A 23427-nucleotide genomic window follows, 5' to 3' on the forward strand; every position below is an offset into this window, starting at 1 on the left:
TAAGGTACCTCCTGGGGACTACTCTTGCTTTGCTTCAGGCAAACTCCCAGTGAACTCCCTGAAATCACATGGTGCCAGAACGAGTGAGAGGAGAAGCTGGGCACAATATTTTCAAGTACATCAGCGTAATACAATGTTTAAATGACACATTGGGCCCAGTGTTTTTAAGTATACCAGTATAACAAACTAAATTCTTGAGTGTCGTATTGTGGTGGCTACTTCTGATGCTGACAGAGCTTCAGCATTACCAAATCCCTGTCTGTTGACACTCTCAGACATGACACGTGTTTTGGGCTGCTCTGTAGAAGGTGCGATACAAGAAATGAAAACACTGTGCTGTAAGGACAAGGAACTTAAGTTTCAGTATTCTTAGAAGCAAGGCTGGATACTGAAAATTCACCTATTTTAGTAGTCCCTCGAACTCCCTAAAACAAAGCGGTGTGTGTTTTGTTTATATATATACACAGTGGTGCACAGTTGGTGTCCGCATGCGGACGGATGTGTGCTGGGCTGAAAGCTGAAGAGCAGCTGTCCGTGTGCTGTGACCCTCCTCATGAGCAAACAGAAAATGTRTTGGTGCTTCTCTCCCTTATTTACTTTTCATGCGAGTCTTGGGGAAAGTGAGCAGGAGAGTAGGAGAGCGATACTGCGGCTGTAAGTTACCAGTACGAATTGGTTCATAGGGCAGAGCCCCAGTGCTTCCTACGCACAGCATAGGGAGGTCCCTCCAGCCTGTCCTGCTGCCCCTGTGGAGATGTCCCTGAGTGACTGGAGAGATTACCTGTGGTTGTGGGTCCCTTTCCCCTGCTATAAGCCTGCCTTGGAGGGAGGTGATTTAAGCCAGGGTAACTATAGGCAGATGTAGTTTTGCAAAGAATTTTTTAAGACTGCAGTTTGACATTCTTTTGGATACTTAATTACAAAAAGGAACTGATGGACAAACTGTCTCATTTTGAACTTCTGTGTTCTGCACAGTGTTCTGTTCTGAACACTGCACCTTTGAAAGCATCGCTTGTTTTTCTGCCTTTCTTTTTTTTTTTTTTTTTTTTTWGGRGAAGTTGKGAAATGAGAAAMAAAAAAAATGGAAAAAAATACTGTAGCTTGGATTTGGCAGTGTAGAAAACAAATGTAGAGACTCTGGAAAAGGTGCCGAGGAGAAAAGAGAGGACATCATATATGCTGTGTATAGGAACCCATGTTTGTTAGTTTAGTTATTGAGAATTTACTTGGCTGTCCTTCTGTTGCTAAACAGTGCTTTTCAAGTTTAAAAATAATAATAATAAAAAAAAACTTTTAAAGCCAGATGGGGAAAGGTAAACATTTATTTAAATTATATACACAAGTGCTAAGATATAATTTGGTTTTTGAACTCTTCCTGCCTCCCCCATTTGGGAGAGGAACCCTCAGATGTATATTCACCTCTCCAGAGTTAGATTGCTGTGACCAGCGAGAAGAGGTGGTTGTGCCTTCGTGTGGCACTGTGGAGAAGGCACAGTACGAGACATCAGTCAAAAGAGAAGGAGCTTTCTTTGTGGTTAACTTTTTGGAAATATAACCTATCTCATATCTGCATGTGATTCAGTTTTATGAGGCAGGTTGCTGGGCTAATCTGGATGAAACTTTTTATTTAACATAACTTGGTTTCTGTGGATAAAAAGGGCCCTCACTGACTCTTGTTGGAAATTCTCTCCTTTCCCTTTTCTTTCTMCTTTTTCCTCCTTCATTCCGTCTCTACAGAGCCACCAACCAAATACCAAATCTCTCAGCCCGATGTATATTCAGCACTTCCAGGAGAACCACTTGAGTTGCGCTGTCAGTTGAAAGACGCCGTCATGATCAGTTGGACTAAGGATGGGGCCCCTTTGGGGCCTGACAATAGGACAGTGATTATTGGGGAATACTTACAAATTAAGGATGCTACACCCAGAGATTCGGGCCTGTATGCTTGCACTGCTCTTAGGACCCTAGACAGTGATACGCTGTACTTCATTGTAAATGTTACAGGTGAGTGAGTTAAACATAGGTCTTGCATGGAGAAACTGTACAATGAGATGTAAAGACACATTATGAGAAAACTTGAAACAGTCCAGTTGGGTGTGAAGTAGTGTTTTTTTTTTCTGCAGCTGAGTTTCAAATAGTTTCCTCTTTGTYCAGAGTCTGAAACAGACTCAGTTTGTATGTATTCCATTTACTTCATGGGATCTATGATGATTAATAGCTGCTGAAGATCTAGCCTCCTGTTTTATGCTTCTGTGACAGATTTAAATAATACAGAATCACTGTGATGATGATAAAGCCAGTGAAATGGATACAGAAGCTTTATTTGTACATCAGAAGAGTAAAAGGGATATCCTACACCCCCTTACACTGCTTTTAGTTTAGAGACAAATCATTCAGAAACACTTTGTTCTGTTCAACTGAATGTCTTTAAGAAAGAGAAAAATTACAAAAGTAGAATGATTTTTGGAGTTAGCAAGCTCTCTTTGGAAACTTTGTAGTGTTTCAGGATTATTAGCTAGTTTTATTAGAATGTTATAAGAATCACACATTTTATGGCTGGGTTTTCTTTTACTGTAATTTCTGCACAACTGACATAAATTATCTATCAAGGAGAACAGATGTTAAGATGTAGATGGTTTATTTGCCCATAGATTATGCTGTTTTAAAATCTTGATTATTTTTAATGCACAGATGCTCTTTCCTCTGGGGATGATGAAGATGACAATGATGGTTCTGAGGACTTTGTGAATGACAACAACCAGATGAGTAAGTAACAGCCAACTGCCAGAGGTGACTAGCAGGATCCACTTGGAAAATACTGTCCAGTGTTTTGTACTCCTACCTTTATAGCTTCTTCGATGTTAACTGCATGCGTTACCAAATAATGTCTTTTTCCTTTTCCTTTTTCTGTTTGCATAGTTCATAATTTGGAAATGAGAAAAAATAAACTAATATTCTTCTAAACAAATTTTACTGGTCTGTTCTTTCTGTCTCACTTATTCCTAGCCTTTCTTCAGTTTCCTTTCTTCCTGAACTGATGTTCAGCCTTGGTCTGTTTCAGAGTCTCACACATGAACTAACTTTCCCTTTTACCAAACCTGAGCTGAAATCTAAAGAGAAGAAACAAAAATCTAGCTCACTTGATTAAATGGTGGGATGGAAACTTTAAAAATAAAATTGAGTTGTAATGAGGCAAATCGTGAAGTCCTGAACTAGGTGGAAATCCCACTGGGGAGAATGAGCTACCTTCATCCATGAAGGACCTCAAGGTTTGTCACAAAGAAAGCAATCAAGCAGTAAATTTGCRTGTTTTATGTTACTTATGTCTGGTGAAAATAGGCTAAGAGAGTCTTAAACCTGTCTGGATGTTAAAGTTCAGTCCCCTTACAGAATTTGGAAAGTTATTAATACGCTCTAAAAAGAGCAATCAATAAGGAGAAAAAATGTAGAATTAGTATTTGTTCCTTTTGCCCCTGTGAACTATTGCAAAATCCCTTTGGATGACTGGTAGTTCGCTATTTCTCGTGGTTTGTAAAGTCAGTAACATGAAGAACACAGAGATCCTTCGTAAGAGATGTCATCTAGTTAAAGAATGCGGTAGTCAGGCAGCATATTTACTTTCTCGACTGATTTGTAAGTGGCATGTATATTGTATAGTTGAAACGCTTGTTCAGATGATGAAGTCCTAGGCTTATTTCAACTGCTCTAGTTAGTTACTCTTGTATACGACTGCCTCTGTTCTGAAGCTGTGAAACATTAGATGCTATTTAAAATGATATAAGTTCTTAGCTGCCTGCTTGGCCTCTGCCATCTGTTAGGGTGATTAACCCAGTCTGATTCACAGGTGCAGCTTGAAGTGGCTGAGATTAAGCAGCTGTAGGCTGTGCGACAAAGGAATGCGGTGGCAAAGATAATTGGCGAGTTTGGAAAAGGGACACTACTTTTAAAAGAAGCTGTATAGACAAAACCCACAAACACGGGCAATGTTAGTGTACCTCTGAAAAGGACTCATGAGTGAGGCTCCATATGGAGTACTCTGTCCAGTTCTGGGCTCTCCAGTACGAGAGACATGGAGCTACTGGAGTGAGTCCAGCGGAAGGCTACTATGGTGATAGGGCTAGGAAATAAGGGATTGTGGTTGTGGAGTCTCTGTTCTTGGAGATATTCTGGACACAGTCCTAGGCAACGTGCTCTAGGTGATCCCGCTTGAGGAAAGGGTTGGACTAGATTATCTCCAGAGGTGCCTCCCAACCTCAGCCATTCTGTGTGATTCTTTACATGTAAAAATTCTTCATTTTCCTTCTTTTAGGAATATCCCTGTATCTGTTATCGTCTTAGTTTTATTGATGTTTGTTAGAAAAGGGCTTGCAGATTTTCAATGTGTTAGTGAAGTACTTCTAGTCCATACTAATAGCTTTGGAGGTGCACTATGAACAAATGGATTTTGAAAGTGCATATAGTGAGAAAAAAAGAAAAAGATGTTATGTCAAGACAGCAAAGTGTGCTCTGTAACATCTTTGTAATCGTTCCTACCCTCGCACGGAGCAGGGAGAGCTACCCAGTGATATCTCCTGTCACGTTAATGATGTTCTTGTAATATGAGCTATCATTTTAAGCTACTGTTCATCCATCTTTATTCAGGAGATGATGAAAGGCTATCAACAATTTCTGTCTGCCAGGGATGGGGAGTGTACTTTAGCAGGGGTCAGTCACACTTTCCCTGCTCAGAATGAAAGATGCCTCTAAACTGTGCATGTTAAAACATCTGAAGTGGGGGCAAGGRGGAGCTTAAACTTTCAGAGTACAGAAATGAGGAAGGTGTAATAGGACAGAGAGCTCCTGGATGGAGCATTTCACRGAGAAATTCTGATGAGACTGCTTGTTAAAAGGGTGCTCACAGACTGCTGGGGCTTCCTGCAGACTGCAGATGGGCAAAAGGAGCAACGTGTCTATGCAGCCTCCTTCTGGTGTCTAATCGCTCAACTAGAGGAGCTAGAACAAGAAAAATGATTGTGGCATGACATCCCTCCAAGTAGTCTGTTTTCAATGAAAAGTTGCATCGTAGTGACTAACTAAGCTGGATTAATATAACTTTGTTGAAAGATGGTTGTGATTTGGCAACATCAGAGCTGTACGAAAATTAGGGGTGGGACTAATGCTTTCGCAAATCGCTGAAGCTTGCATACTCTAGCATCTTCTAAGCCTTCCCATCAGTGTTCTTTGCCATTCTCCTTCTAGCTTTTATATGACGCCCAAAAGACCACATCTATTTTGAGAAACTGTGTTGCAATACAGATTGAAAAGTGACTCTGAGGAATTGAGGAATAGTCCAAGTCCATTCTTAAACTGCCATTTGGCAGGCAATGCTGTATAACGGTCAAATGCCCATTACCCCCTTCCTCCTGCCTGATGTGAGGCAGAGCTGGGGGAACTCCAGTATCTCAGTAGTCACTGGTTGCTACTGAAGAACTCTTAAGTGTTTCCTGAATCGTGGTTTGAACATTACAAATCTAAATCAATTTAACTGATAATTTACATACAAATTACAGCTGTGATCATTAAGGATAAGCAATGGAAATTGGCCTGGTTATGCCTTTACTGATGAAAACAAAAGGCCATAGTCTTCAAAGCTTGTTGCTTTTTGATGAAACAATTCTGATAAAGTCCAGCTGTCTTGGCATGTTAATTATGATGTGATGAGGCAGGAAATGGCTGTAGTGCCTTCCACAGGAACTGAACCTTGGCATTCTCATTCCTGCATATTTAAAACTAAAGCAAACCTTTTCAGCTGTTTTATTTGTGATTGAAAGTTTTCTTTTAAGCTTTTTTATTTTCTTTTCCTCTGTTAAAAATGTATTTTCTGAGGCCAAGGTTCTCAAATAGAGGCAGAGAGATAGATGAGGAAATTCAGCCTAACTTTCAAGGCTACTTAGAAAATGCAACTGCCTTTGGAGTCAGTGGAGGCTGTAAGTGTTGAGAAACAACCCACTTTCATGGAAATGAAGGCGCTTACATGTGCACATGTAAGCTTGACCGTTTGGCCTGTGTGCATGTTTAAGTAAAAGGCATGCATAGCAGATTTCACCCCGTGTTTAGTGTCCTTCTAGCTTGACAGATATTTTAACTGTCTGAAAAAACAATGTGGTAGATTTGTTCCAGACTGTATCCTGAACAGCTTTTTATTACTTCCAGCTTTTGTTGACGTGATTAGTGTTTTGGGGGAAGGTGCAGGATAGATTCCACTGCAAAATAGAGTCCTCTCTCCCCCCAAAATRTCTTTAATGGCAACTCAGTCTTTCCTATCATTGCTCTAAAGAGATGACTCTACTTGGTTCTGGAGGCCTATCTCCAAGGCTTCTTCCCCACAACGTTGACTTGKGATTCACTCGTACAAAGCTAAGGGCTCATCGCTTCCTACAGGCAGCAGTGGAAAATACATTATTAGTACTTCTTGTCTCATCGTGATTGTAAAAAATAGTTCTAATGTTCGAGAATCCTGTAGTCCTGGCAATCTGCATGCGCTCTTTGCGCTGGTGGCAGTGCTCGTAACGGTCTGCGTGATATGCCTTGCTGAGGACTGGTCACGCTAAGGTCCACCAACAGTAGTTTTCTAGAGATACACTAGATAGCCCTGAAAATGCTATTATTTTACTTTGAATTCAAGTCAGGCAATTGGAATCTTTATGTTTTTTTTTTCCTTATCAGCCTTTAAAGAATTTCTTCTAGGGCAAGCTATGGTAGATTGGCACTAGGAACAAAAAGTGTCTAAGTATAATCCACATGCTGTTCTTTTCATGCCTTGAAGAATTTCAGAAAGGATAAAAAAAGGTTCAAATTCATCAAGTCCTTTAGAGTGGAAACCCACTCAAGGGAGTAGCAAAAATCGGATGTTGCCTAGAAGTAGTTTTTAATTAAAGGTCAAATACAATTGTAGTGGAAACTTTGGGGCAGTTCGTGGTCATTTCAGATGGACTGTTGCCTGCTCAAGGTGGTTGTCAGTCAGGCTTGGAGTTGACTCCTTTTGTATTTCTTTGTATTAGATAGTTTAACAAAATCCAGGAATCCTGAAGTGAAGTGGTCCCCTGGGTTGTCTAATTTCAATTTCACATGTAGGAGATCTGCCTGATTAGATTTAATGCATTTGCAGTCGAGTGCAGTGTGGGTCAGCAGGATATTTTCTTCACTAATGAGAGTTCTAAAAGCAATCAGGAATTCCCACCAGTTCGCCTACTGCTCATTACCGTTCCCGTGCTGGAGTTTGCCCTAGTGTTGCTGTGAACTTTTAAAACTGGTGCTTCATGTGCCCTATCACTTAGTAAACATGGGATATAGGTGGCGGTGTATGTTGAATATCTACATTCCTTTTTGGTTTTAGCAGATCTGGGCGTTCCCCCCCCCCCCGGTCTTGATAAGGTCATTATAAAGAGAAACGGCTTGTRTTAGTCTGATCAGTTAGCGTCAGTGTTACGGTTTGTAGATATTGCTGCCTCTTTCTCTTTTCTATTAAAAAAAAATGGCAAGCTGTCAATATATGTTGCTATTATCTAGTGAAAAATGGCAGGATATCTTGAAGTAATTTCAAACTGTTTTCAACATGTGATGTTCACATGTGTTTTGGTCAAGATCCCTGTAACTGGGCAGCATGAGAGGTTATACTTGCATGCGGGGGTGTAAGGGGCAGTTTTCCAAGGAGAGCCCTTTCCCCCAGCATGGCAAGATCCCTTTTCTTGCTATTGCTGTGGACCTGAGCTGGGCTGTTTCTCCTCATACCTGCCCGCATCCTCACAGCCTTTTCTTTGCTCCCCTCTCTTCCATAGAGCAAAGTCCTTTTGCRTTGCTGTGTATCCTCCTCTGAATATGAAGCCTATCTGAGCACTTCTCTTCAAGAAGCAGTGTTTTTTTCATGGATGAGGGTTTTTGGAAAGGGGAGCTATATGKGAGAAAATCATAACATGAATTGCACAGCATTGCAGCACAAGCTAGTAGTTAGCTAGAAACCTGTCTGCACAGGGCAGCCTTGTTTTGGGGAGCCAGTTGTTGATGGCTGCGCCCCGACTGACTTGGCTCCGTTGATCCAGCCAGGGCTGCGTCTTCACCGGGGAGCGTGGTCCAGCTCGTACGCTGCAAAGCAGCACTGCCATGGTCAAGCCGGCGGTTCAGAGGTTACGCTCGCCAGCAGTTGCTTCCCAAGYGTCTCGTGCTGTATGTGGGAGCCAGTGCATGTGGATGTGACAAGATGTGACAGTGCTTGCTGGGTCAGCATTGCTAATTTTGGGGAATTTAGCAGGAATTGTGGATAAGGCMCAGTGCTGGTCACGTCATGCTGCCTTGTGCAGTATGTTTAGTGATTCAGAGAAAATACTGTTTTTACTTACCAGTACCAACAAGCAATTCTGCCTTTGCCTGTTGTAGTGTTGCAGCTAAATTTTCAATAGTTACCTGATTTTCTATTTTGACTGCCTGCACAAATTTGCTTTTCTACTTCATTAATTTTAACACTAATTGCCTCTTCAGGCTAAAAAAAATCAGGTCTTAGCATCATTTTAAGACTTGATATTGGAATGTTTTCTTTATACAGAAGGAGATGTTGTTAAGGGATTTATTCCTGAATTTTCTCTCCAGCTGTATTTTTATTTAGAGGGAATGGCAGGATTTCTGAGTTTGTACTGATTGTAAGAACTGCTATAAATATTTGAGGAATGGAAGAGTTTATTTATAGTGGAGTGTTAGGCTGCTAATGAAGGAAATAAAACAGGACTGAGAGAAATAGAGTTATTTTTCTGGACCCCTCTAGTCTTAAAAATTCCTCACTAATCTGACTTATTTCAGGAAGAATCCATTGTAAAAGAAATTTATGTTTCCTACTGTTAAACAGATCTTGAGTCTTTACTTCTTTAACAACTATTGTGGTGATACAAATGGAGCAATGTCGTGAAACCACTATAGAATTTAGCCCAAGTCATGCATGGGTCCAGGGCACGGGCTAACTTATACATGGATATATCTTTCCAAGTTTATTTCTAGGAAGGTAAAAAGATTGATAGGTTTATATTTTGTTCAGCTCTGTTYGTTGTGTTGGTATGTGGCAAATGATTGCAACTCTGCACAAGAGAGGCCTTTTCCATGCACTCTTGATGTTCCTCTGTGTGTGGGCACGTGCCAGGGAATAGTTTGAAGTAAGTGAGAGCCAGAAGAGCCCTTAGAGGATCACTCTAGCACATGTGAACTCAGAGAGTCACTCTCACTTTATGAAACAATGTTGGGCTTGACTGAACCCTTGGGCATGGCAGGCTCATGAGAGTGGCGAATCCATGTCAGGTCTGCAGCTTGACTCCTACAAAACATTAAGAACAGATACTGAATTTAGTGGGTCTGTGTTTATCAGTTTGGCTTCCTGCTCTTTGGGTCAGATTTCAGAAATATCTTTTCTTTGTAGATAAACTTTAGTGGCTTCTCTAGYAGTTAGTATCATTCACATTACTGTGACAACTCTCTAGGCTTGAACATACTATTAGGCAGGTAAGTATTTTACCCCCCTTCCGATAGAGCTGAGGRAAGATTAATGCTGAGGCTTCAAACAGGTCTTCTAATTTTGTATGTGTGGAAACTAAGAAATTAAAGCCTGCTGAGCACTCACAGTAACTCAAGTTGAGGTCAAAAGCATCTCTGAACAGTTGAGTCTGCTGAAAACTTGGTCCCTCTGCCTTTTTTGACATGCACAAAACAAAGGATATTTGTGGTTAATTGTTGAAATTTTGTTGCAAATCATATACTCAAAGCTGCAGTTGGAGCTTTTTTTCAAAACTCCGGTCAACACTTACAGCATTTGATTTCCAATCATGTACTCCTAATTCACACTGTCTCTACTGAAAAAAATGCTTATAACACTTTATGTCTGCGGATAGGGCTGGAAAGGGAGCTTGGTTTTTGAGTACTTATATTTCTGGATGTATTTTTTTGAAACAGGAGCACCCTATTGGACACACACAGACAAAATGGAGAAAAGGCTGCATGCGGTGCCAGCAGCTAACACTGTAAAGTTTCGCTGTCCAGCTATGGGAAACCCAACACCAACCATGCGATGGCTGAAAAATGGGAAAGAATTCAAACAAGAACATCGTATTGGCGGTTATAAGGTAAGAACCTGTTATAAAATTTTGCAATTTCTGTTCTGAACTAAGGCTGTAAAAAAAAAAAAAAGAAAGAAAGAAAAAAGAAAAAGAAAGAAAGACCAACTTGCTGAAGTCAACAGAAAATCTTTTAATGGATTTGGATCAAATTTGGAAGCAAAAAAAGTAATTGTTTCCTTTTGGGGAAGGAGGGTGGCTTTTTTGGCTATTACTGAGCTTTTTTCTGCATTTTTTTTTAATTCAAGCTGGTAGAACATGAATGAAGAATATGAACATGAATAAAGACTTGCTTAGAAAACTAAAAATTGACTTTGCAAAATACAATTAGAAATGAAGTTTTAGTTTATTCTTTTTCAGCTACATTGTTAAAAAGATGACCATCCACTTTGGTGATTATAGGCATTTTAATAGAGGAAGGGTTGGAATTCAAAAGTTATTATTTTCTATGGAGTTTATGGCCTGTGAAACTGAAATGGGAAGCAGAACTTGAGGGAAAGTAACAGCAATTGCTTGCAAGGGTTTGTTTGAATTTTAAATAGCTTCAGATTAGATGTTTCATTCTAAATTAGTGGTTACTGATTAAAAGAGATTTAGGGAGGTCAACTGGTTCTCTGGGCTAGTGCACACATCTTTAATCTCCAGGTATCTACCTAGGTCAGGTCAAAAGTCAGAATTTGGTCATCTTATTCTACTCCTTACAAGGCATGGAACAGCATGTGTTTGATGATCGTTAAATTGCTGTTCAAGCACTATCCTTGACATCCTGAGCCAGATTTCTGTGTTATTTTACCACCTTCTGCAGATCTTCTATCAATAGCTTCCTCATGTACACGACATCTCAGGAACTTCCTTCAAGGATAAGAAGTTTCTGAGTTAAATTCACTTAGTGTCATGGTTGTAAGCTACAGGGTAGAGCTTCTACTAAGGATCCCTAAGCCGTTGCCTAGGTGAGGTAGTTAGAAGAGAAGTTCACGGACCTTTTTGAACGACACGGTATGATTTCCTGCATGCTTTTCTTCCTGTTGCTTTACCTGCAGCAGAATTGCTTGTAACTGAGGTGCCATATTTTGCAGTGCCCTGATGTAGCGAATATGTATATTGCTTCATATGCTGTTGACTCAGACCCTGCTTCTTACMAGAAATATATTTTCCATGCAGAGGAGGATGAGACTTAGTCTCTCCTTTTCTAACTAGATTTACTGTAGAACATGTCAATTTTTCCAACATTTGTGCTAGCAGAGAGCAAAGCCCAGAAAATCTCCCTGCATGAACACTAATTATCTAAGTAGACTTTTCCATTTATGTTTGCTTACACCATAAATTACAGTTGCTTATGAGTGTACACCTGGCAACACCTTCTGCCTTTCATAATGCTATGGAGTGTTAATGAATTGGCTACAATTCAGTRATTTTCACCTTTCCTACAGTTATAAAAATGAAGCCAATTAAACCCCCCCTAATCCTGTCTTGGAAAATAATAGTAACTGTTTCAATTCTAAGTAAGACATTGCTTGAGCTTTTTACGTCTCATGAAGGGGAAATACAGATAGCACTCTTGAAGACAGTGAAGGAAAATCTGTGTCTTGCAAGGCCGGATAGAGATACCTGATCTCTCTGGTTTAGAAAAATAGTCTGTAGCTGGGTAAACTAGCTTGTGTGGAGCTGCATGCTGCCACTGCTAGCTTGTGTTAGGTATCTGGGTGAGCTCATTTTAACTGTACTGTAGACATTCAACGGCACAAATTAAATTTTGGCCATGTATATTAAATGTGTACAATTTCCTAGGTATGTATGTACTCTGGGAAGAAATCACAGATGTCTATTGCTAGAGCCAGCTGGATATGTGAAGTATATACCTATAATTCTAAATCATAAAACATTTTACATCTCTTCAGTCTAAAAGAGAAGAGGAGAGGGGACGCAGCTGTGGATTTGAGGCTTTTGTGTTGCTCATAAATACATCAAATTTAAAATGATCTGGAAGCATTTACTTATCCTTGTCAATGTTCTGAATAACCACCTTTTGTAAGGTGGAAATCTTGTTTTCAGTGAATGGGTGTTAAAGAATGAGGTCTCTAGAGCTTCGGGAGGCTGCCTGTGCTCTTTTTGCTAGAGGGGCTATGTGAGGTCACTCTTGGCTTATTCAAAATTATTCTGGAATTAGAAGAGTTGTATTTTCTTACCATCACTGTGCAAACTTGTAGTGAAGGAATCCTCAGAAAAAAAGGGAATCTCTCCATATTGATCTGTGTTCAGCCAGGTTTGTGATGGTTTTTGTACACTAGGTTGTACTGAATCTGGGTACAGAATTACTAAAGTGTTTCTGCTGTAGAGCTTTGTACTCAAATTATATAGGAAAACTGAGCAACTAAAATAGATAGAAGCAAACTTTGCCATATCTGGCATTACCAGTTCACATAACATGGTCTGTTGCTTGTGGAGGAGACAGTCATCCTCCAACTTAAGAGCAAAGGAAAGGAAGGAAAATGTGAAGCTTTTCACTAATCCTCCAGCCACCTCTCTCCCGCTCGCTCCAGCTAAGAAATCTCTTCTTTGTATTCTCTTTATCACAATCAGATAGTGGCCTGTAGCACTTTGTCCCTTCAACTGGGGRATGTCTTGAGTCAATTTACCTTGAGGCAGGCCAGCCGGAGGGGTGTAGGTGCCACGCAGGATAGCTTCCAGGGTGGAATTCCTCCACACTGACTAACGCAGGGTGGTGAATTTCAACATCAAGCCTCAAATCTCTTTCAAGATATAATCAAAGTTCCTATAACAAGGCAAAAATGATCATTTGTTGAATTTACGGACCCTTTTTCGTCTCTTCTGTCTCCCCTAAAGGGATGATTTTTGCCTGTTCATTTAAAGGGACTATAATTTCTCAGAGTTAATATTCTAAAGCCTTTAGGAGAGAGCACAGGAGCCTAAACTTTTCTGTACACCACCCAGAAAGCAAATGTACTTCTATCAGTTTTTACTGTTTAAGCATTAACAGGTGTGTGTTTTCACATAATGCATTTTGATAAGCTTCATCACTACAGTCTTTTCACTCTGGGTAAATACAGAATAAAGAGATAGTCTTGACTCTGTAGGGACTGTAAAAACTTGTGATTCTTCTTCATGGATTTCCTATATTTAGTCCTTTTATCTGAGGAATAAAAATGTATGGTTGAACTGTGCTGCTTTGTGTGGAGAATTACATTTTGGTTTCTGATCCTTTTTTTCTTTTGAAATTAATTTAAAATTTACCCCTCCCATTTTTTGCCAAATGGAAAATGTTCTTAAAGTATCTGCTTATGAAGACATTTTTATTTTGCTCCTCAAGTTAAACAGAATTGTGTGCATTTTTTTTTAATATGATACTCTGAAAGTAGAATGTTTCTATGGAATATTCCTTACCATTTTCTAGATTTCTAATCAATCTTTCTTTGTATTTTGGTTCCAGTTTAGATTTCCCACTTCCAACCTATAGTTTGGGGGTAAAGTTGTATATACTTTTGATATAGACTATTTAATTTAAGATTGAATTAATTGCTTAGGGAGACCATTGGAAGGATATTGAAAATTAGTTAAAATTTGGTGGAGAGGCTTGGCAAAAAACAAGAAAAAAAGCATCTCAGTAATTTGCTAGAAATACCTATACCTGATCAGGCAAATACTGTTTTTATAATATATTTATTACCTCTTGTAATTGCAGAGAAAGTAGAAAAATGCCAGCTAGTATATTTGTGGTTTAAAAAAAAAAAAAAAAAAAGACAGATGTGACAAAATATCCTGAAGGTTGAGCTTCTTATAGAATCAGCCGTTTTATACGCTACAATTCAGGATGCTTGGAATATATAGTTGGTCTTGAAGTACACTATTTCAAGAAAAAACAGTGTCAAGTTGGGAGGGATACAATGAGGAAAAAGTGATGGACTTGGTGGGACTATGTGTGTATTCTCAGGTGCTTTGAAAAAACTYGGGATTGAGTAGAAATAACAGGCTAATAGCAGGCAAGGACTTGATCAGGTTGGTGAGTCACAAAAGATTTCTAAAATTGATGAATCCGAGGCTGAGGGCACTTGTTGTCCTCTGGATACCACATGCCTAGTGAGGACACTCCAGTTTTCAGCAGCTTGTTGCTGCCCTCGCAGTTTTTCTGTTGCATTAGTTCACGCGAGCTCCCTAACTAGGTAGTTCAGGCAGGTTGTTTAAAAAGCACGTGCAAACTGCATGGTTGCAGAGAAGTGGCTGAACTGTAGGGTTTCTGAAAATGAAAGGCTCTGTGCAGGAGTCCTCAGCGAGAGAAACTGCCCTCATCCGCTGCAAAAGGGTGTTTCGCTGGGCTTTGTAGCATTGCGTTTGTAACCAAGCGAATCTAGCTGAATCCAGACTCGTGACATAAGTCTGGTTGTGGGATGGTGTGTCATCACATAAATGCTTTGGGCCTCTTTAGCAGTTTAGCTTGAACTGAAGAAGCTTAAATTGTTTTATAATAAAGATATTCTCTCTTTCACATTGGAATTATAAGAGAGGAATTATTTTTAAATATTGCCAGCCAGTTTACTTGTAGCTGAAAGTTGCTTTCTTCTTGAATGCTACACAATTTATTGCATTTTCCTATCAAATTAGTTGCTTAAAAAGCTGCAGCAAAAACTGTTACTTTTGTTGAACCATATTCTGTTCTTTCTGTTTTTCAAGTAGGCTAAAAACACTTGCTGTATTCAAAGGAGTATTTTAAAAATATAAATTGGAAAGGCCAGAAGCTGAGGTGGCTTTGACTGAGTCTCCCCCAAAGTAGCACAGGAAATAGTAAAATATTCAAAACATGTAACTACTGCTTTTGTTCTTTGGTGTCTTCTGATAGTAATTTTTCCTGACCCAAACACTGACTTTCCAGGTAATTTAGCAGAAAAAAGAGAGAACAGAATACCGTTGATAAACACTTTCTAGCTTTACATACTTTTTCTTAAGCTGTTGATACTGTGAAAAAATACCGGTGTATAGTTTTGATGCATATCATTTTATTTCCATGGAAAACATTAACTGCTAAGACTGCATTATATTAGCGTCTAATGACCCTTCAAGTGATGTGAAGGCCTTGTGTTTACTTTCTGCTTCTTCGGGAAAATGCTGAACAGGTCTCCTTACTCAAGGTTGGTTTGAAGTATTTTTTCCATTATGCAGGCACATTTAGCTGGTGGAGCCTATGCAGAAGTACTGCCTTTTACACGGAGCAATAGAGCATTGCTGTAATTCTTTGTATATTAAGTAGAGAGAGATCTTGATAAGACTAGGCAGTGGGCTCTGGGTCTGTGGACCCAGATCAGGGCTGTATTTCTTTCTCTGCTTTCAGTGGCTCCTGCCATGGAGCCTGTTTGTGAGGAGCCACAGGAGGAATACGGTCAGTTAGGGCTGGAGGCTTTGGGCTCATGTGGTTAGACTTTTCTGAGAGGTTTTGTTAGTGTTCTGGCCCTTTACCTGGTGCTGCAGACTTTTGTTTGCTTGTTTTCCAAAGCTCAGATGGCTAGTCATTAGTGGGTATTTTTATCCCGTAATTAGGCAATCATAGTAATAACCAGCCAATTACGAGGTGATGGACCTGAGAAAGCCAGGAGCCCTTTGCAGAGAGCGTTCTTCACTGCTGAGCTTTGAACTGAAGACATTTGAACCTCAAGCAAGTGAGAGCTAAGCTGTTGGACCATGAGTGCAGCCCTGACTAGCCTTTTCCTGCTGGATAAGGACTTACACAACAGTCAAGCATGAAGCAGGATTTCAGGCCTATAGTTGTAGTAATCTTTTAAGAATGTATGGTTTCTGGAAGTGCCACTCAATGATCAATATATATTTCTGATGTATTGCACTGTAGGAGCGATAATTACTACTATTTGGATGATTTTAATTACTGTACCAAATGTTCTTTACTTCATTTACTAAAGCCTGTACATTGCAGTTTAAAAGTTGTACGTTACAGCTACATAATGCGCCCTTTGTCAAAAATGTGCTGTTGGAACAAGAGTTTGATAGCTAGCCAGAATAGGTCATTTTGGGAGCTAATAATGTAGAAGTGAACTACATAACTATATCCTTCCAGTTTTGGGCCTGATTCTTTTTCGGTGAGATCAATTCAAATGCTTGTTTGGCGTTCAAATGGGGACAGATTGAGAACTGTGCTACCTTCTGTCCAAGGATGATTGCGTGAAGTAAACCTGCACCCTTACATTCGGCTCCAGTGAGGATTTCTTAAGGTTCTTTTCATGTGGGAACATCTTCATTTCTTTCAGTTGTGTTCTCCTAGAGCAGCAAGAGATCTGGCCACTATATATGCTTGTGAGAGAGATCCTAAACATTGTCCTTCTGTACTTTATTTCTCCCAAACTTGGGCTGTATAATTGAGCTATCAGAGAAAAGCAGAGGCTTTGATGTTAGGGGATCATATCCATCCTGTATTGCTGGTGGGTAGTTAATGTGATCAGATGATTGTTTGGAGACAGATGGGAAATATCTTGAGGGTGTGAATTCACTTTAGAGCTGATTGAGAGGTAAGACTGGTAAGATAACTGCTGCTAATTGGTGCCATTGTGGTAAGTCTAATAGGACTGAATGTGCACTGAAGTCTAAAGTGCTCAAATTAGGGATGAGGTAAATTTATAACAGAATGCATGAAAGCTTTCACTGCTCCAGCCGTGCTGTACCTGTTCAGGCATAAATAAAGTATTTCAGTCTCCAGAACTCTCAAACGACCACAGAAGAGGCTTTTGAAAATGGATTACAAAAGATTAACTTCTGTGGAAAATAGTTCTTTTTGAGAGGGGGAGAGGGTGAAACTATGCTGGTAAAGTTTTCAGCCTCTCTAATTGCAACTCCACCAGGTCCGCAACCAACACTGGAGTCTCATCATGGAGAGTGTAGTCCCATCCGACAAAGGAAATTATACATGTATAGTGGAAAACCAGTATGGATCCATCAATCACACATACCATCTTGATGTTGTCGGTAAGTAAAATTTTGTCAAATGCAAGAGGATGCTTTTAATTAATGGCTTAGTTTCTTTGTCAAAACATTCAAAACTAAGCTTAACAATTGTGCACAAATTTTAAAGATGATTTCATGGTGATCTGATGGTAGGAATTCAGTGCATAACCAGTTCCTGCATAACTTTATATATTCACCTATTTCACTCATGTCCATATGACTAAGCTACCCATATCTTGCCAAAGGTGTAATATCTGTGTATGAGTCCCTGTTAATTCTTTGTTGCTGTGATATGCTTACAAGCTTACTGTGAAGAACAAAAAATAAATATGAATACAATTTTAATTATTGCTCTTACAATTATTCCTGGTACAGTTAATATTAACTTAAATTTTAATAACTGTGGTTATCAAAACGATCAAGTGATCCTCTAGATTGCTGTTATTACAGCTGGAACAATCTTTTTATGAAAAGCTAGATACTGACTTTGATATTAATCTAGAGTTTCAGAGAAGATCCTTTGCAAATGCAAATACACCAGAATAACTGACATTAGAATTCAGTCTGTTATGTTGTGCTRTTAGCAGTTCCTGAAACACAGAAGACAAAAAATGTGAAGTCTTTTACCTGAGGACAATTTTAAAAAGCCATGAAAATTCCTATTAGTAGTAAAACCCTTAATTCAGCAGAATTATTAAGCACATGCTTAATAACATTATTAAGTAATAATACCAAAATCCTGTTGACTTTAATAAAGCTTACACATATATTTAAGTGCTTAGCTGAATTAGGGCTTGAAATCTCAGGAAGCAATTTCTTTCAGCCCTACTCTTGCTGATTAGCCTGGACGAATGTGAGTAGTTTTATAGAATCTAAAGGGACTGCTACCCAAAAGTAGTAAGTATAGCTATTATAATAGGACTGCATACTAGTGCCTTTGGGAATCTGAGCTGCAGTTTCTGAAGTATGCCTGAACGGACTCCGCTTTCACCACACTTGTGGAGTGGTGTGAGCTTCATGAGCTCTGTGACTGAAACTTTTGMTCAATTAATATTGAAAGCAAAAATGAATTGGATTATTGTAAGCTATTTTGAGCTGGTGGCTTGTGGCCCAACTTGACTTCTAAGGAGTTTTGTTCTGAATTGGTTGTATTGGACCAAAACAGTGATATGATTTTTATTTCTCTATTTGTTGATTGGTTTTATATGAATAAGAATGCATGTCTCATATTGTTTTGGATGCTCTTAAAAATAGTGCCTGATTTTCTTTGGAAGCACTTAAACCTGAAACACCCCCCCCCCAGTCTAAAACAAAACAAGTGCCAGCTTCTCAGCCTGCAAGAAATAAAAACATTCCTCACGAAAGCCTGGAGTTAAGATTTTTTGAAAATGCCAGTGAGAGTTAGCCCTCGCAGGGCAGAGGAGGAAGAAGAGAATTTTGTGAAGGGGATACCGTCGGACTGAAGCTCTACTACCAGCCAGCAGACACTTCAGTCTGAGAAAACAGTCCGTATGTGAATTGCCCAGCTCATCTACAGTTGTTTTATGGGTGGTTACCATTGAAAACAGCATGAGGATTTTCAGAGCATTGGCAATGTTTTTTCATCCTTGGTAGAGCGTATGCATAACGTTGGGGTGAACTGAGCGTCTTGACAAAGCCATTTTTGTTTGAACACTTGTTTAAACAAAGTTTATTGAGGGTGCAGCTCCGATGGCTGCCAGAGATTGTAGTAAATGGCACATGCCTCCGTGCTGTGCTGGCCAGCGCGCTGGAGGGTGCAGGCAGCCGCACTGGCTGGCCAGGGAGCAGGCTTGCCGTGCAAAATCCAGCTGAGGAAGGATGCAAGGGGGTGACAGTTTTTTTAAAAAAAATTCTTTGGGGAGCCTGGATTTGCTCAACTCCGTTCTTGATTGAAACTGTTTTTTAGCAGGCTGCATGAGATGAAAAAGCCACTTTCATAATATTGGGAGTTTTCCTTGCTGAAATAAAACTGGTTAAAAGATTCCTCTTCCCTCTTCTCTCCCCTACTCCTTTTCCTCATAACTACCCCAGCCCCAAGTTGGCATGTTTCATGTTGACTGTAAATTTCTTCACCCACTTTTTTCTCACAAATGTGTTCATGAATGATGTGGTCACTTGAGCAAATATTTGTCAGAAGCCCCCTCACCGCCTCTCCCCGTTTGAGCCTTTTGAATGTCCTACATTGAGGAATATTATGCAGAAATTTATTTTTCCTGGYGGTAAATTAGAGTGACTTGCATGAATGAATGGTATGGTAATAAGGATTATGTCATTTATTTAAATATCTATTCCTTTCCTATAGAGAGGCAGAAAAATAAATAATGAGGTCAAGATTTTCAAAAATGACTAGTGATTTGAGGTGCTGAGTATCCAGCTGGTGGCACCTAAAGCAGGCCTGATTTCTCATTGGGTTAATATTCAGTATCTTCTGATGRTCAGGTCCTATGAGATATGTTAATCCAAAACTTACTGCTGTAAATCATAGTCTGCATTTTGGAGAAATATAGGCTTAATTATTTCTCTTCCTTTTTGCATTTAATATTATGAGCAAATGAGTGTAATTGTTAGTTTACTTTGAAAACATATGCAGGGTTGTACTCTTTCTATTAAATTATGATGCCTTGTACTCTATTAAATTTGCTGCGAGTCTCTCAAGAAACACTGGTCTGAGATTTAGCTTGAAAGGAGGTTTTAAGTTAGGGAGCTAAGCCGTTTCTGTGCAACTTTGTAATAATAGCGGAGGTTGGGCTTGAGACTCTTGAAGCAGTAAATTAAGACAGGCTGGAAGGGGAAACTCTGACAGTTCTTCTAGTTAAGGCAGTTTTACAGAAGTTAAGTTTCTGCTTTTTTTTTTCTCTCCCCTTTTCATATGAAGAATTTTCAGTTGCCATAGGATCGTAGAGAGTTATGGATGTTTGTTTAGAGGCAATTGCATATATAGACAGGATCTTACAAGCTTCAGGTCATAATTTTAGGTCAGAATGTGTACTTAAACATTGGAAAACTGTCAGTTGAAAGCCTCTGAAATTGCTTTTCCTATATGGTTTAACTGGTTCCAGAGCTGATTAAGTGTAAGTAATAGCAAATGATATTAAACATGGTAATGTATTATAGTAACATGAGCGTCTGACTATATGGTGTAATGTAGAGAACCCTCTGATTATGTCACAGATTTGGGAGGTATCCCGGCAAAAATCATGCCAAATAATGACACAATACTAGTTAGGAATATCCAGTATTACTTGATGCCAGTAACTTTCCAAACCTTGAACTCTTTTGACAATTAAAAGTCTGGAGCCAGCAGTGCTGAGAAGTTTTCAGTCAGAATGTAGGTGTGAAGTATTCTCATTTTTACCTTGTAATTACTTGCAAGAACCCCTTTAAAATAGTCAGCTCAACTCATGTGTTCTCATTCAAATTTACAAACCTGGCAAACCAGTTGTATTGAATTTTTTACAATGGGAATAGAAAATACTGAAGAAAAAGCAGCAAATTGTTGGCAGCTTTCATATATAACACAGAATACTTGTCCACATTTACAGTGGTAGTGTGGAAATATCCGGTGAAGTTGGACAGGATATTCTGTGCTGGACAAAGTTATTCTTTAAATATCCGGGATGCCCTCATCCGCCTTCATTTTCAAAAAGGGGCTTGAGGCAGGCTGTATTGAAGGGTTTTCCTCAGGAGTAAGAGTGTGTTAGACTGTACTAATGGGAATGGTGAAGATAGATACAAAATTCCATCTGTTAGGATCTTGTGAAGCTAAGAGTAACTGTTTTTAGCTGTTTCTTTCAGCACTACTCAGAGTCTTCAATTAGTATCAGGTACTTGATGTCCAAGGCAACACTTGCAATTACTGCACCCAGCAATTGCTTACAAGCCCAATGTGGAGAGCCTGGGAGAAGGACATGTCACTGTTCACTTTATAGATAAAAAGCTGTGTTAGAGTGATGAAGTTTCTTGCCCTGGGTCACACAGGAAGCCTGTTGCAGAGCCAAAAATTAAAGCTGGTACTTGAGTCCTAATTCAACACCTTAATTAAAGGAATGTTCTTTCCCTTATAAAGTTTAGCCCATCAGCTAGTTTTTACATACAGCTGTAGTGCCTTTTTATTCTTTTGTATTTAATGGCAGGTAGAAACTTACATTTTATAGTAAGCTTACTAATAGACTAACTCAGTTCTCGTTAAGCATATGCAAAGTCATACAGTCTTAAGGGAGAACAATTGAAAACTCCGTGTTTTTCACTTTTGAGTCGTCTTGTATTGAATCCGGGTTGTAGGAAGCAACGTGGGAATGCAGCCACTGAGACATATATAATTAGATCACCCTTGGATTGCAATTATCACTAGAGTACAATTTCAGCAGTGACAGTTCTGTTTAAGCATGGAAGGAACTAATTGAATTTATACTTCCACGGCAAAAAAAAGGTTAGTCGTTGAACGTTCATACTGCAGGTAGCCATTTCTGTCCTATTTAATGTCATCATCCAGGGAAACAAAAGATTAGTTTGGTTTCAGGTTAAGTTCTGCACATTACCTCATTTACTGTTTTTTTAAGCAGCTGCCATAGCACAACACATCTTCCAAGAATGTGCGAGAAGACCCTGCTGTTTACTGTAGAAGTGAATGTAGCTTGTGCCAAGTATGTTTTGTTAAAACATGCCTCTTTGCAGACCAGTTTAGCTGTATTTTGCTCAGTTTCTGATTTGCTGAGTAGCCATGCTTTTGGTTCACATTACTGAGGAATGAACTCCAGAGGTAGATGAGTACCATGCAGTTGTCCCTAAACAGTAATTTGTAGTTTCATATGAAAACAGTGTGAGAATAAATTCTCGTCTGGGAATTGTTTTAAATGACTCTCAAGATTAAACCTTGTGCCCCAGAAATTACACGTATGAGTAGTATTGCTGCTGGGTGTACAGAGAATCATTATATTCTGAACTCTTGGAGGTTTAGATAGCTTTAGAGTGAATTTTATTCATGTTGTTCATAACATATTATTAAAATAAAAACTACTTGTTACTTTGATACTTATTTACTATTTGTATTTCTCTTAGTTTAGGCACAAGAAGAAACTTTGCTTGTGTTTCTAGTCAGTTTTATTTTTGGATTTCCACGTGCTCTCAGAGTCTGTAGCTGCAAACATGGCATGGATACATATATTTTTTTAAAGATATGCTTCCATTTTGTCATTTCTGAATTCATTAAAACATATACATTGGTATTTGTTTTTGCCAAATTTCCTTCTTCAAAATAAAGTTCAGAATTAGTTTGATTTAACTCCTGTATGTTCCTTAGTTTCCAAAGCATTATTTTTAGGATTCAGGTTACATATAAAAAAAGAACTGACACTAACTAAATACATACCTTGCATCACTAATGTCTGGCAGGAATTAAATGTAGGTATTACAACCAAGCCTGAACTTGCATTTCTGGCAGATATGTTCATAGCTGTTGATTAGCTCTTTACATAGACAAGCTTTAGCTTGACATCTTTGCCCAAGTGCTTGCGGCCTGGGACATGATGAGACAGAGGCTGAAAGCATGAAGGAATCCACACTGATGCTTGCCCTCAGGTATTTGGTTAGTCTGAGAGAGGAGAAGATTTTATTTAAAGGACTGATAAGCCTGAATGTGTTCTTTACACCTGGTGTAAGATTTTTTGGCAGCAAATGTATTTCTGAGAAAAAATTACGCAAATTGTTTAGTGCTAGAGGTTCACTGTTGAAAACAAAGACCACAGTGCGATGGTTCAGCTAGGCTGAAGGAAAGTGAAAACTTCCCCCTCCCTTCTCTCCCTTAATAAGGTAAAAAATATTCCCAAACTCTAGTTTTATAGCCTTAAAGCTTCTGATTTCATTGGAGTAGTCTGGCTAAGTTACGTTTTATGGACAAATACTAGTGTCTTTACTTCGTCTACTGGTGAATACTGAATTTGTCATGTTTGGAATGCTTCCCATAGACTCTTCTGTGGGAGGACTGGTCTCCCTGCCCCACTTTCTGTCTTATTACAGCCCCGAGGCAGGTATTTCTTTTTCTTTTGATAAATGATGAACAGGATATTGTTTCAGCTCTGTTATTATCATTTTTAATCATGCCTTGTAATTCATGCAGTATCATACTCATGGAAATACAAGTAGGAGTTTGCAGGAGTTGTCTGAAGATGCTAACAAGACTGCTGTGTTGTTAAATGTGCATTTGGAACACGTCAAAGCCATATCTGTGCATAATCAGAGTTTTTTGGACCTGTTTCAAACTTTTCCAACCTTTTTGTTGCTGAGAAAATTGGCAGTGTCACTGAAAATTGGTAAAGTTACT

The 23427-nt window shown here is 39.2% G+C and overlaps 1 protein-coding gene across 5 annotated transcripts in view; it reads left to right on the forward strand.

The window, feature by feature from the left end:
- FGFR2 (fibroblast growth factor receptor 2) overlaps window positions 1–23427 on the forward strand; it is an 84751-nt gene that overhangs the window by 16660 nt on the left and 44664 nt on the right. For all 5 annotated transcript variants that reach the window (XM_085305264.1, XM_085305266.1, XM_085305265.1 and 2 more), the window contains exons 3-6: window positions 1738–2004; window positions 2692–2766; window positions 9967–10136; window positions 16985–17108. In XM_085305264.1, coding sequence (XP_085161390.1) covers window positions 1738–2004; window positions 2692–2766; window positions 9967–10136; window positions 16985–17108 — 636 coding nt within the window. The remainder of the gene's footprint in view (window positions 1–1737; window positions 2005–2691; window positions 2767–9966; window positions 10137–16984; window positions 17109–23427) is intronic.

Source organism: Rhea americana, unplaced genomic scaffold (assembly GCF_003343005.1).
Source record: "Rhea americana isolate MKP2758 unplaced genomic scaffold, rheAme1 scaffold_218, whole genome shotgun sequence".
Taxonomy (NCBI): Eukaryota; Metazoa; Chordata; class Aves; order Rheiformes; family Rheidae; genus Rhea; species Rhea americana.